The sequence below is a fragment of the Rhinopithecus roxellana genome, chromosome 3 (genome assembly GCF_007565055.1).
Source record: "Rhinopithecus roxellana isolate Shanxi Qingling chromosome 3, ASM756505v1, whole genome shotgun sequence".
NCBI lineage: Eukaryota > Metazoa > Chordata > Mammalia > Primates > Cercopithecidae > Rhinopithecus > Rhinopithecus roxellana.
The window spans coordinates 170,919,651-170,933,208 of record NC_044551.1 but is presented as its reverse complement, the minus strand read 5'-3'; the positions used below and the strand labels follow the sequence as shown (position 1 = coordinate 170,933,208).

The following is a 13,558-nucleotide window of genomic DNA, read 5'->3' as shown; positions in this document are numbered from 1 at the left end:
CTGTAATCCCAGCACTTTGGGAGGCCGAGGTGCGTAGATCATTTGAGGTCAGGAGTTGAACACCAGCCTGGTCAACATGGCAAAACCCTGTGTCTACTAAAAATGCAAAAACTAACCGGGCATGTTGGCATGCACCTGTAATCCCAGCTTCTCAGGATGCTGAGGCAGGAGAATTGCTTGAGCCTGGGAGGCAGAGGTTGTGGTGAGCCAAGATTGTGCCACTGCACTCCAGTCTAGGTGACAGGGTGAGACCCTGTCTCAAAAAAATAAAAAGAAAAATCAGTTGTTTTTTTGTTGTGTTTTTTGAGACAGAATTTTGCTCTTGTTGCCCAGGCTGGAGTGCAATGGCGCGATCTTGGCTTACCACAGCCTCCACCTCCTAGGTTCAAGCAGTTCTCCTGCCTCAGCCTCCCAAGTAGCTGGGATTACAGGCATGCGCCACCACGGCTGGCTAATTTTGTATTTTTAGTAGAGACGGGGTTTCACCATGTCAGCCATGCTGGTCTCAGACTCCTGACCTCAGGTGATGTAGCCGCCTCGGCCTCCCAAAGTGCTGGAATTACACGTGTGAGTCACCGTGCCCAGCCTGAGATCATAGATTTTCAAGAGGACTTGGATTTGAAGAAAATCAATACTTTTTTATTTAAAAAAAAAAAATAGGCAGAGAGGCAGGGGTATTAGATCCCCTTTTGATAGGAGTATATACATTATAATTTTAATTTCCACACATTCCTATAGATACAATTTCAACCACTTCACAAAGAGGTTGAGACCCGGAGTGAATGGTTCGAGCTCATACAGCTGATAGGACCTTGATGTTAATAAATGTTGATATCACTGTGGGTCTTTAGCTCTGTGTGGCTCCAAACCTTACACTCCTTCCACCTGCCTCCAGCTCTGAGCATACTTGGCAGAAGGCTTTCCAAGTATAGAATGTCTAGCAGAGGCACTGAGCCCCACTCTATCCCCCTTCTTATTTACAGAGGTGGGCTGTTGACCCAGCATATGCAAGCAATGACTTCAACTGACAAGGATTCTACCTTAGCAAAGAATTCAGGTGTTTTTGTTTTTGTAGAGACGGTTTCACCATGTTGGCTAGGCTGGTCTGGAACTCCTGGCCTCAAGTGATCCACCCACCTTACCCTCCCAAAGTGCTGGGATTACAGGCATGAGCCCGTCCTATTTAGGTTTGTTAACAGCTTGACTTCTCCCTGCTGGCTTCCTTCAAAGCCATTCATTCATTTACTTTATTCATTTAGTCAAGTCATCTAACACTTCCTGATAGGAGCTATGGCCCAGGGCTGGGCTCGGTGCTGTCATATTTAATTACCTGATATAATCCTGACAATAACTCTGTTGAACAACTTTGATTATCACTATTTTACAGATGAGGATATTAAAACCAGAAAGATGAAGTGATTTGCCCAGGGTTCCACACTAAAGAGTGGCAGAGCCTGAGCCCACATTGAAACCCAATGTAGTTCTGTGTTGGATCCAGAGAGTAGTTCCTGAGGGTCCCTGACAAGTGTCTTATGGCAAGTATGGATCTACTGTAAGATGACCTAGGGTATCCAGATCCCATCGGGGCAAATGCATCATCTACCAAGCAGATCAAATAAGGCTTAGAGTGGTTTTATACTCCAGGCTTGCGTTTCTCTCATATTTACCAAAGAAGGTCAGAACTAAAACCTACATAGCATTCAGGCAAATCCTTCTTGCCCCTAGAGCATTGAATGTCCCCTCCAGGTTACTGAAATCCTTCTCTGCTTCACCCCATCACTTACTCTCCCTAATTAGGGTCTTGTCTCCCACTCAGTAGAGCTGGTTTCTGAGCCCCATGCTGGTCCCCCAGTTTCTTCAGCTTTTATATACAGGACAACTTTTCAAGTCTTACTAAATTCATAGATAGTCAATAAGTATTTATTGGACTTTTACCTAATATGTGCCAGGCATGGTGGTATATATGTAGTAAACAAGACAGGTATTGTCTATGTCTTTATGGAGCTTACAGTCTAGCAGAGAATACAGGCATTGAGCAAATAGTTACAACTGTGACAAACTTCAGGAAAAAAGACAAATGCAAGACTGTGGGCATAAAATGAGGGGAGATAAGGTGGGGGAGCAGGGATCAAGAAAGGACCCCAGAGGGCAAGTAGGATAGTGTGGGACATAGTGATGTGGAGGAAATGAGCAGGCGTCCACGCATGACTTTGTGGGTCATGTTAGGGAGGTGGGCCTTTACCCTAAGAGCACTGGGAAGCCGTTGCCAGTTTGAGTTTTATGGACAGATCATCCTGGTTCCAATGTGAAGAGGTTTGGAGCCTGGGCAACATGGCAAAACCCCATCTCTACAAAAAAAAGAATATACAAAAATTACCCAGGTATGGCCGGGCGCGGTGGCTCACGCCTGTAATCCCAGCACTTTGGGAGGTTGAGGTGGGTGGATCACGAGGACAGGAGTTCAAGACCAGCCTGGCCAACATGGTGAAACCCCGTCTCTACTAAAAATACAAAAGTTACCTGGGCATGGTGGTGCACACCTATAATCCCAGCTACTCGGGAGGCTGAGGCAGGAGAATCGCTTGAACCCAGGAGGCGGAGGTGCCTCCACTGCACTCCAGCCTGGGCGATAGAATGAGACTCCGTCTCAAAAAAATCAAAAATAAGTTGGGCTGGGCACAGTGGCTCAACGCCTATAATCCCAACACTTTGAGAGGAGACCAAGGCAAGCAGATCATCTGTGGTCAGGAGTTTGAAACCAGCCTGGCCAACATGGTGAAAACCTGTCTACTAAAAATACAAAAATTAGCCAGGCGGCCGGGCACGGTGGCTCAAGCCTGTAATCCCAGCACTTTGGTAGGCCGAGACGGGTGGATCACAAGGTCAGGAGATCGAGACCATCTTGGCTAACACGGTGAAACCCTGTCTCTACTAAAAATACAAAAAAAAAAAAAAAAAAAAAAAAAAAAAAACTAGCCGGGCGAGGTGGCGGGCGCCTATAGTCCCAGCTACTCCGGAGGCTGAGGCAGGAGAATGGCGTGAACCCGGGAGGCGGAGCTTGCAGTGAGCTGAGTTCCGGCCACAGCACTCAAGCCTGGGTGACAGAGCGAGACTCCGTCTCAAAAAAAAAAAAAAAAAATTAGCCAGGCATGGTGGCGCGCACCTGTAGCCCCAGCTACTTGGGAGGCTGAGGCAGGAGAATTGCTTGAACCCTGGAGGTGGACGTTGCAGGGAGTGGAGATCACGCCATTGCACTCCAGCCTGGGCAACAAGAGCAAAACTCCGTCTCTAAATAAATAAGTTGTGGGCCGGGCGCAGTGGCTCACTCCTGTAATCCCAGCACTTTGGGAGGCCGAGGCAGGCAGATCATGAGGTCAGGAGTTCAAGACCATCCTGGCTAACACGGTGAAACCCCGTCTCTACTAAAAATACAAAAAATTAGGCGGGTGTCATGGCGGGCGCCTGTAGTCCCAGCTACTCAGAAGGCTGAGGCAGGAGAATGGCGTGAACCCGGGAGGCGGAGCTTGCAGTGAGCCGAGATCGCTCCACTGCACTCCAGTCTGGGCAACAGAATGAGACTCCGTCTCAAAAAAATAAATAAGTTGTGGTATAATTGGTTTGAGGTTAAGAAAAGCTAAGGATCATGCTGGGCACAGTGGCTCACGCCTATAACCCCAGCATTTTGGGAGGCCAAGGCGGGTGGAGCGCCAGGTCAAGAGAGTGAGACCATCCTGGCCAACGTGATAAAACCCCGTCTCTACCAAAAATACAAAAATTAGCTGGGTATGGTGGCACACGCCTGTAGTCCCAGCTACTCAGGAGGCTGAGGCAGGAGAATCCCTTGAACCTGGGAGGCAGAGGTTGCAGTGAGCTGAGATCGTGCCACTGCACTCCAGCCTGGCCACAGAGCTCAAAAAAAAAAAGAAAAGCTCAGAAAGGAAGGAATCTAGCTAAGGTCACATGAAAGCAGAACCAGCAGTTCAGTTCCCTCTCCTGGCTCCTCCCTCACTACCAGACCATGTGGGAAAAGCCACTTTGTCATTGGAGCAGCCCTGGTAAAGTGAGATACGGTCTGTGATTCCCAGGGTAGAAAGACAGATTGATTTTCATAACCAGCGTTCTCATTAATTACTGTTACTGCAAGCCCTAGGAGAGTGGCACCTTCCCAGAGATCTCTCAGTGAAGGGCATCCTTAATGAGGCCAGTTAGCACAGCCGAGGTAGAAAAGACACCAAATGTCACTTCTTTGTTCTGTCATTCTTTTATCAGACAGCTAGTCTAGGCCAGGCTTTATACTGGGACGGGGGACACAGGAATGAGGATGTTCCCAACCCCAGGAAGCACATAGGCATGCAGTCTCTGCCTCCTGAACACTGTGGCCTCTGGGTTCTCATCAGGGCCAGCAACCTCACCTCGCCTCACCTATCAGTCCTTAGAAGGGCATTTGTACACTCTGAAAAGCAACAGTCTTCAGGTTACTTCTTACTGGATAACTAAGATCTTGATTTTGATGTGTTTCAGCTGGAAAGGGCTACCCCTGCAAAACATGTAAGATAGTGCTGAACTCCATAGAACAGTACCAAGCTCATGTCAGCGGCTTCAAACACAAGAACCAGTAAGTAACCATTTTTTGAAATTCTAGGATCCATAGCAGGAGCCCAGGACTTCTGCGTCAGAACAAAGCCAGGTAGTTCTGGGCCGAAATGGAATCCTGGCAGCCTTTTTCCGGTGAACAGAAGATAAGTCATTTAACAGGAACAAGTGTCTCCTCTATATGTATTTCTCTACCAGCTTCTGCCCAGTTTTTGGACCTGTTGGGCTGAAGGTTTTAATAGAGAAGCATACATGATTTTCTTGGTGGAACCCTAAGAACACCTGGCTTTCCTGGTCTGTAGCACTCTGGGGAAGTGTTTTTCCACTGGCCTGGAGACCCTATCCTTTGCTGGCAGGAGTTCCCTCTATAGATCATTATCAAATATGACCAGGCCTTCTCATTCATTCATCAGATATATATTGAGCATCTTCTGAATGGTGGCCAAGACAGACCCAGCCTCTGCTCTCGTGACCTTACAGCCTGGTGGGAGGAAACAGACTAAGCAAGTAAACAACCAATAATCACACATTGTGATAAGGGTTTTGAAGGAACCAGGTGAACGGAGAGTTACCTGTTCATGGTAATCTTGGAAGTGACTAACATTCATTGAGCCCCTCTTCTGTTGCAGGCCATATGTCAAGCATATTTTCTCAGGTAATCCTTCCAGTCCTGAGAGGAAAGATAATTATTCCCATTTTACACATATGGACAACCAGCATTCAAAGTGGTGATGTGAATGAAGCAGGGTCATGATTCAAATTGAAGCCTATCTGGCCCACAGCATGCTCCTCCCAAGCCGTCAGGCTCAGAAGTAGGTTATGGAACCATTGATATGAAGAGGATAGGGCCTGGTCTGGAGGGCCTACGTGGTTCTGTCCCTTCCTCTCTGAAGGGAAATGTGTGGTATGAGCAGTGCGCCACAACATAACCCCTTTTTTTTTTTTTTTTTTTTTTTTTTTTGGTAGAGATGGGGTTTCACCACATTGGCCAGGCTGATCTCAAACTCCTGAGCTCAAGTGATCCGCCCGCCTCGGCCTCCCAAAGTGTTGGGATTACAGGTGTGAGCCCCTGCACCTGGCCCCAGCATAACCTTCTGAGATGGGTAGCAGCATTCCCATTTTACAGGAAATGAAACTGAGTTTCAGGCGGGCAAGCTGCTGAAATGTTTGTTTGACTTTGGTCATTGATTTTGCTTTGCTCACTGAGCTGAATGATTTAAAGTTGGTGGAAACACAGAGTATTGGTGTAAAAAATGTCCTTAATTCTCTCTACTCTGCCTGGAGTCTCCTCTCTCATACTGTAGCAGATCATCCTCTTTACCTGTGGATATGTTTTTTACTTTGGGGGTACTCTTAGGTATAGACTTGAGACAAGCCCCAGCAACTCAGTCCCACGGTGTTTCAGCATACATACCTCCCTTGCAGCTTGGATGATGGCAGTTACAACAGACAACCTGAAGCCAACCAGAGCCCCGCTGTGGGGCTACCCAGACCTGAAAGTGCTAGTGTTGTTCACTGATCTCTTGCTAAACTTTCCAGCAGCGTGACCTTGGGCAAGTCAATAAGTCTCTAATTCTCCCAGTATGGGCAATGTAGTAAGACCTCGTTTACAAAAAATAAAGTTAGACAGGTGTGGCGATGCACACCTGTAGTCCCAACGACTTGAGAGGCTGAAGTGAGAGAATAGCTTGAGCCCAGGAGGTGGAGTGAGCTTTGAGTTGCAGTGAGCTCTGATGGCACCACTGTACTCCAGCCTGGGTGCCTGAGTGAGATCCTGTCTCAAAATTTTTTAAAAGCCTCTAATCCTGTAAGGATAAAGCTATAATTTGTTGAACACCTGATTCAGTCTCATTAAATTCTCAACAAAAGATCTGAAATTAGGATATCCCCCCCACCACCTTTTACAACCAAAGAAAGTCTAATTATCACATAGTTTAATTGACTTGCCCAAGCTCACTTAGTTACTTGGAGTTAGACCTAGGATTCAAGCCTGTTTGACTTCGAAGCCCGTTCATTTTACTCTGCCACTACCAAATGGAATGAGTTTGTATAGGGCCCTGTAAGCAGTGGTTTGGTATAGTGAAAAGTCATTGGCTACAGTCCTGAACCTACCACTTAAAAACATACTTTGCGGCCGGGTGCCGTGGCTCACGCCTGTAATCCCAGCACTTTGGGAGACCGAGGCGGGTGGATCACCTGAGGTAGGGAGTTGGAGACCAGCCTGGCCAACCTGGAGAAACCTTGTCTCTACTAAAAATACAAGTATCAGCCGGGTGTGGTCGTGGGCGCCTATAATCCCAGCTACTTGGGAGGCTGAGTAACGGGAATCGCTTCAACCTGGGAGGCAGACATTGTAGTGAGCAGAGATCGTGCCACTGTACTCCTGCCTGGGCGACAAGAGCGAGACTCCATCTCAGGAAAAAAAAAAAAAAAACATACTATGGGCCAGCCACTTAAACTTTCTGAACTTTACTTTCCTTGTATGTAAAATGAGGATGCTGTTCTCACCTGGCAGAATTGCCATGAGGATGGAATGATGGAAGCTAAGCATCCAGCATTCTGCCCGCCCACAGTGGACCTCAGTGAAGGAAAGGTGCCCTGCCTATTACTCCAAGGCCCTAAAAGGGCAGTGCTATCATTGCAATAAGCCAATACAGCTGCCACACACTGACCCTGTTCCTTTGTTCCTTCTCAAATACAGGTCACCAAAAACAGTGGCATCATCCCTGGGCCAGATTCCAATGCAAAGGCAACCCATTCAGAAAGATTCAACCACCTTGGAAGACTAGAGGTGATTCTGCCCAGCATCCCACGTTGGGCCAGCCATGAGCCAGCTTCCCCTGCGCCCTTGGCTCTCTCTCACTCCTTGTTCTCACCAGGGAAGTACACAGGCCTGAAGCAGCATTGGGCCACAGACAGCCTCTGATTGGTCCAGGCTAATTCACTCCTGCTGCTCCCCTTTGGCAGGGGTCCTGTAGGTCATGACAGGGGAGGCAAGGGTATTGAGAGACCTGGGGTCTCACCGGGTGGTAGTTTGGAGGGTGGCTTTCCCCCTTCCCTAACCCCTTTGGGCCATAGGAGCTGAGGCCCCAGCCACCTGTCTTTCCTCTAAAGGTCAGTTTTGGGCCAGTTCCTGCAACTAAAGAACAGAGATCTCCCTGGGCTCTGGACATTTCCAGTGAAATGTGGAACTTTCATGCCAAACCTGGGCTGAGGCAGGAAACGGAGGAAATGGCTGCAACATGGAAGCTTGGAGCTAATACAACACTCTGCCTTCCCCCAGAAGGTGCAGGCTTTCCTGAGCCTTAGACCACATATGGCCAGTTGCACAGGTTTCTGCCAACTGTGAAGTCTCCTCCTGGAGCAGTGACACAGTCTTGGTGGAGCATTGCTCCCCCCGCTGCCCTCTCCACGGTTCCTGAATGGTGCTAAGGATCTGCAGCAGTTAGCAACGAGCTGGGGCTGGGGGTGGCCTCCATGTCCACTGAGATTATAGGACACTCCAGTGGGGATGGGACCTTTCCCTTCCTCCATCAGAGGTGCTCTGACCCAAGGTCACATGGGAAAGTGCCCCACATGCAAGTCTCCCTGAGGGTTCTGCCCCTAACGGCAAACTGTCTCATGCCAGCCAGCTGTAAGGTTCATTGCTACCCTCAGCCCTACTAGCCCTCTCTTCCCCCTTGTGCAGCAGACCACCTTGCCCAGGTTGCTGTGGTGCTAGCCTTCCCCATCATCCACCAGGCGATTTCTGGGTCCCAAGGAAAGAAATAGAGAGCTGATGCAGGTTTCTACAGTGAGGAGCAGGTGTCCCCCAGGCCCCACACCCAGATTTCTCTGTCTTTACTGTTTTGTGGCCTGGGACTGAGTCCACAGGGATAGAGTTTTCCTTGTAGCTTTGAGGCAAGAATTCCAAGGAGTGTCACCATCAGAGGCTTCTCCTCATTGTGTCAGAGAAGCCCCAGCTGCTCTTGTGGCCTCCTTCCCCCACTCCCTATCCCTTCACCTGTGAAATGCCTTTGCTTTGCATATTGTGTGGATGTGTGTGTGTGTGTGTGTGTATGTGTGTGCTTATGTGTGTGTCTAATGCTCTGTCTCTTGGTCACTGAAGCATCAAATAAAGAATTTCCCCCATGAGCCAGACTGCAACTTAACAAACCTAGGGTTTTGAGCCATATTGCCACTGGATCTAGTATGTCTATCTTGACCCCTCACCCCCACCCCATTCAGACCTCAGTAGTCCCCAGTAGTCATTTTAGGAGTTGGGACACAGTCAAGCACCCTGTGAAAGTCTCCCTTGAGTTGAGGTACCCTGAACGCAATACAGCCTCATCTTCTCATCCACCTTCTCCTGCTTCTCCTGTCACATAGAGCCTCGTGAAGGTCTTTAAAGGGTTTAAGCTGGGGATCTGCTTTATGTTTGAGAGAATTCTAGCTATTGTGTAAAGGAATGCAGGGAGGGGCAGGAAAGGAGACAAGGAGGCCAGTATGGAAACTGTGTCCAGTATGGCTTTCCAGGCTAATCACTTAGGGCAGAGACCCAGCCTTATTCATCTCTACTTCCTGATGTCCATAGTGGTGTGTCATGAAGTTTTATTGAATGAATGAATGAGGTGTATGAGGAGAGATGGTTTTTTCCTGCTCAGCTCTTACACAGTGATAGGTTTGTTCCATGGGACTTATCATAGGCCTGGTGATTCTTGAAAGAGCATTTTCCATGACTCAAAAATGAGCTGAGGAGTGTTATGGCCAGCTGTGGTGGCATGCACCTATAGTCCCAGCTGCTCAAGAGGCCAAGGCAGAAAGACCATTCAAACCCAGGAGTTCCAGCCTGTCGTATGCTATGATCATGCCCGTGAATAACCACTGCACTCCAGCCAGGGTAACATAACAAGACTCTATCTCCAAAAAAAATAAATAAATAAATAAAGTATAAAAATAAATTTTAAGGCCGGGTGCCATGGCTCATGCCTGTAATCCAGGCACTTTGGGATGCCAAGGCAGGTGGATAACCTGAGGTCAGGAGTTCCAGACCAGCCTGGCCAACATGACAAAACCCTGTCTCTATAAAAAATGCAAAAATCAGCTGGGCATGGTGGCACGCATCTGTAGTCCCAGCTACTCGGGAGGCTGAGGCAGGAGAATCGCTTGAACACGGAAGGCGGAGGGTTGCAGTAAGCCGAGATTGTACCACTGTACTCTAGCCTAGGTGACAGAGCAGGACTCCTATCTCCAAAAAAATAAATAATAAATTTTAAAAGAAGATAGCCGAGTGTGGTGGTGCATGCCTGTAGTCCTAGCTACCTGGAAGGGTGAGGCAGGAGGATTGCTTTAACCATGAGTTCAAGGCAGCAGTGAGCTATGATTATGCCACTGTACTCCAGTCTGGACAAAGAGCAAGAAAGACCCTGCCTCTAAAAATAATAATTTTTAAAATTTAAAAACAGAAAGGGGTGTTGTGGCCTCAAGAGCTCTTTGTCCATCCTTTACTGTAGACAGCCAGGTTTGAGAAAGGGGCCCAGGCAGCCTCAGCTCCCATTCAGCACCACTCAGCCCCTGCTCCTGGTCTGCTGTGAAAGGCTCTACACAGCCCCAGGGGAGGTTCTCAGCTTCCCAAGATCAGACTGCTCCAGCAATTCCCCAGGGTCCTTCTAAGCCACCTAGTATGTCGGATTCAGCCCCATCTACCAAGCAAGGAAATGAAGGGCAGGGGGTCAGTGGGCTATCATACCATGAGCCACTTTGTAGTCCCTGCCGGCTGTGTGGCCAGCCCTGTTGGTAAGGGGACCTAGAGATTAACACTTTCTTGCCCTTGGGGGTTCACGCACGGTCAAAGATTATGATGACGATGATAAGAATGCCCAGGATGAGGAGCTGACTCAGCCAAGGGTATGAAAAAGCTGGAGAGGTTGGGAAGCTAGCATTTGATCTGCGTAACAACCTTTGATCTAAGAGTTGATATTCCATATAGAGAAGGAGGCCAGGCATGGTGGCTCACACCTGTAACCCCAGCACTTTGGGAGGCCGAGGCGGGTGGATCACTTGAGCCAGGAGTTCAAGACCATTCTGGCTAACACGGTGAAACCCTGTCTCTACTAAAAATGCAGAAAAATTAGCCGGGCGTGGTGGCAGGTGCCTATAGTCCCAGCTACCTGGGAGGCTGAGGTGGGAGAATGGTGTGAACCCAGGGGGCGGAGCTTGCAGTGAGCCAAGATCACGCCACTGCACTCCAGCCTGGGCTACAGAGGGAGATTCCGTCTCAAAAAAAAAAAAGCCAAACCAAAGCGATTAGCTAAAAAAGTGAATGTATTGATTCACTTAATGAAAAATCCACATACAGTGATAGCTGGACCCGTACTCGGAGATGGTCTCATCAGGAAGAATTTTCTGTCCTCCTGCTTTCCTCTGTGTGCCCTCTGTCAGGCAAGCTCTCTCCAAGAGATGCCAAGGTGGCCACCAGCAGCCCCAGGCTTCTCTCCTGATACGTTAAGAACAACAGTGGAAAGAACACCTTTCTCCACTAGTTCCAACAAAATATCTGGGATTGCCTCAACTGCTTTAGTCCTGTTCTCATCCCTGAATTAATCATTGTGGGTAGGGGAAAAGGCACTCTGATTTGGGGCCTGGGTCATGTGCCTAAAGCTGAGTCAACTGCACCTAAAACATATTGAGAGAGGAAGTGACGCAGCCCCAAAAGAAGAAAGTTGTAGGGCTGTTTCCAGATTGAAGGGGAATGGATGCAGGGGGAAGAGGGGACAAAAACAACTGTGCACCATACCCAGAAATTGTTTAACTGTTTCCTTTTTTTTCCAAACTTTTTTAGGTACACCACACATTCAGTAATGTGCACCAATTTTAGGCTTCAATTTGATGAATCCTAACTTATATGTATACATTGGGGCAGTCACCCTCCAGATCAAGATACAAAACATTGCCAGGTCCCCAAAACATTCCCTCATTTCCCCTCCTAGTCAGTGTCCCCCAGAAGTAACCACTATTTTGACTTCTATCATTGTAGATTAGTTTTGCTTGCTCTTGAGTTTTACAAAATGGAATCATACATTTTGCACAATATTAGTTTGTGGAATTCACCCACATTACTGTATGTCTCAGAAGTTCAGTTTTTTTTTCAGCCAGGCACAGTAGCTCATGCCTGTAATCCCAGCACTTTGGGAGGCCAAGGTGGGCACATCACTTGAGGTCAGGAGTTCGAGACCAGCCTAGCCAACATGGTAAAATCCTGTCTCTACTAAAAATACAAAAATTAGCCAGTCGTGGTGGTGGCACATGCCTATAATCCCAGCTGCTCGGGAGGCTGAGGCAGGAGAATCGCTTGAACCCGGGAGGCAGAGGTTGCAAGTGAGCTGAGATCACGCCACTGCACTCCAGCCTAGGTGACGTAATAAGACTCTGTCTCAAAAAAAAAAAAAAAAAAGTTGAATTTTTTCGTGCTGTGTAGTGGTCCTTTATTTGAATATAGCACAATTTAGCCATCCTACTTTTTTGTTTTTGTTTTTGAGACGTTCTCACTGTCGCCCAGGCTAGAATGCAGTGGTGCCATCAAGACTCACTGCAACCTCGACCTCCTGGGCTCAAGTGATCCTCCCACCTCAACCTCCCATGTAGCTGAGACTACAGGCACATGCCACCACACCAGCTAATATTTTCTATTTTTTGTAGAGATGGAGTCTCACTCTGTTGCCCAGGCTGGTCTTGAATTCCTGGGCTCAAGTGATCCTCCCGCCTCAGCCCCCCAAGTAGCTGGGACTACAGGCACATGCCACCATGCCTGCTAGTTTTTCGTGTTTTTTGTAGAGATGGGGTCTCACTGTGTTGCCCAGGCTGGTCTCAAACTCCTGGGCTCTAGGGATCCACCCACCTCAGCCTCCCAAAGTACTGGGATTACAAGCGTGAGCCACCACGCCTGGCCCAGCCATCCTGTTGAGGGACAATTGGGTTGTTTCTAGTTTGGGGGTATCATAAATAAAACTGCTATGAGGGATTTTGTACATGTTGCTTGGTACACACGTTCACTCATTGACTTAGGCGTGGGATCGTAGAGTAGGCATACGTTTAGCTTGTCTAGACACTGCCAGACTGTTTTCCAAAGTGGCTCGATTGACTTACATCCTCACCGGCGAGCTCCACGTCTTGGTTAGCACTTGATGTTGTCAGTTTTTTTAATATTGGCCATTCTGGTGTATACAGCAGGCAAACATGAGAGGGAGCCCCTGCTCATGGCTCTAGTGCCTAGGGAGGGTCTCAGAGAGGCATCAGCTCTGGAGAGGTAGTCTAGTGTAGTGACGAAAACTCAGGTTCTAGGAAGCAAGCAGCTAAGGTTCGGATCCCAGCTCTGCCATCACAAACCTGCCTCAGGGTGGAACATTAGTACCTACCTCATAGGGTTATTGTGAGAATTAAAAGAATAGATAGATATGAAATAATTAATAGTGCCTTACACATGATAAATGCTATATAAATGGTAACTGCTGCTCTTTCTGTTGTTGACCTGAAGTAAACCCTGAGTCCCCCTGGAGCAGGGGTAAGGCCACAAGCAGATGGCATCTGACATAGCTCCATGTAATAAGATTGAGTGATTTATGAAATGCCAGAATCCTAATTCAATCTGACTGAGGCAGGGGGAAAAGTAGCATAGTGGCTACAAGTGATTCTTTACTGGGGTCCAGCGAAAAGTCACCCTCCACTACTGGGGAGCCCCTGCTTATCCCAGGCCCAGGGCTCTTTGGCCAGTGACACTACTCAGGTGTCACACCTGAGGGGAAGAAATGGAATCATGCATGAAATGGAACCAAGAGGCAGTGGAATCATGCTCTTAGCCCAGAGCTAGATGCAAAGCAGCTGTTTGACTATAACAACCCACCAGTGCAGACACATCTAGACATGTACCTATATAGCAGCCAATGAGGGATGGCATGAGGGACAATGGCCTGGGATTCAGGGGCCCTAA

The 13,558-nt window shown here is 48.2% G+C and overlaps 1 protein-coding gene across 7 annotated transcripts in view; it reads left to right on the top strand.

Annotated features, from left to right (window-relative positions):
• Positions 1 to 13,558, top strand: part of ZNF346 (zinc finger protein 346) — a 63,588-nt gene that overhangs the window by 38,049 nt on the left and 11,981 nt on the right. For 2 of the 7 annotated variants that reach the window (XM_030927404.1, XM_030927403.1), the window contains exons 6-7: positions 4,522 to 4,615; positions 7,295 to 7,384. In XM_030927404.1, coding sequence (XP_030783264.1) covers positions 4,522 to 4,615; positions 7,295 to 7,382 — 182 coding nt within the window. In that variant the 3' untranslated portion in view covers positions 7,383 to 7,384. Of the gene's footprint in view, positions 1 to 4,521; positions 4,616 to 7,294; positions 9,495 to 13,558 lie in introns of those variants that run through there. The other 5 variants (XM_010386402.1, XM_010386405.1, XM_010386403.2 and 2 more) reach the window with 5 other exon arrangements.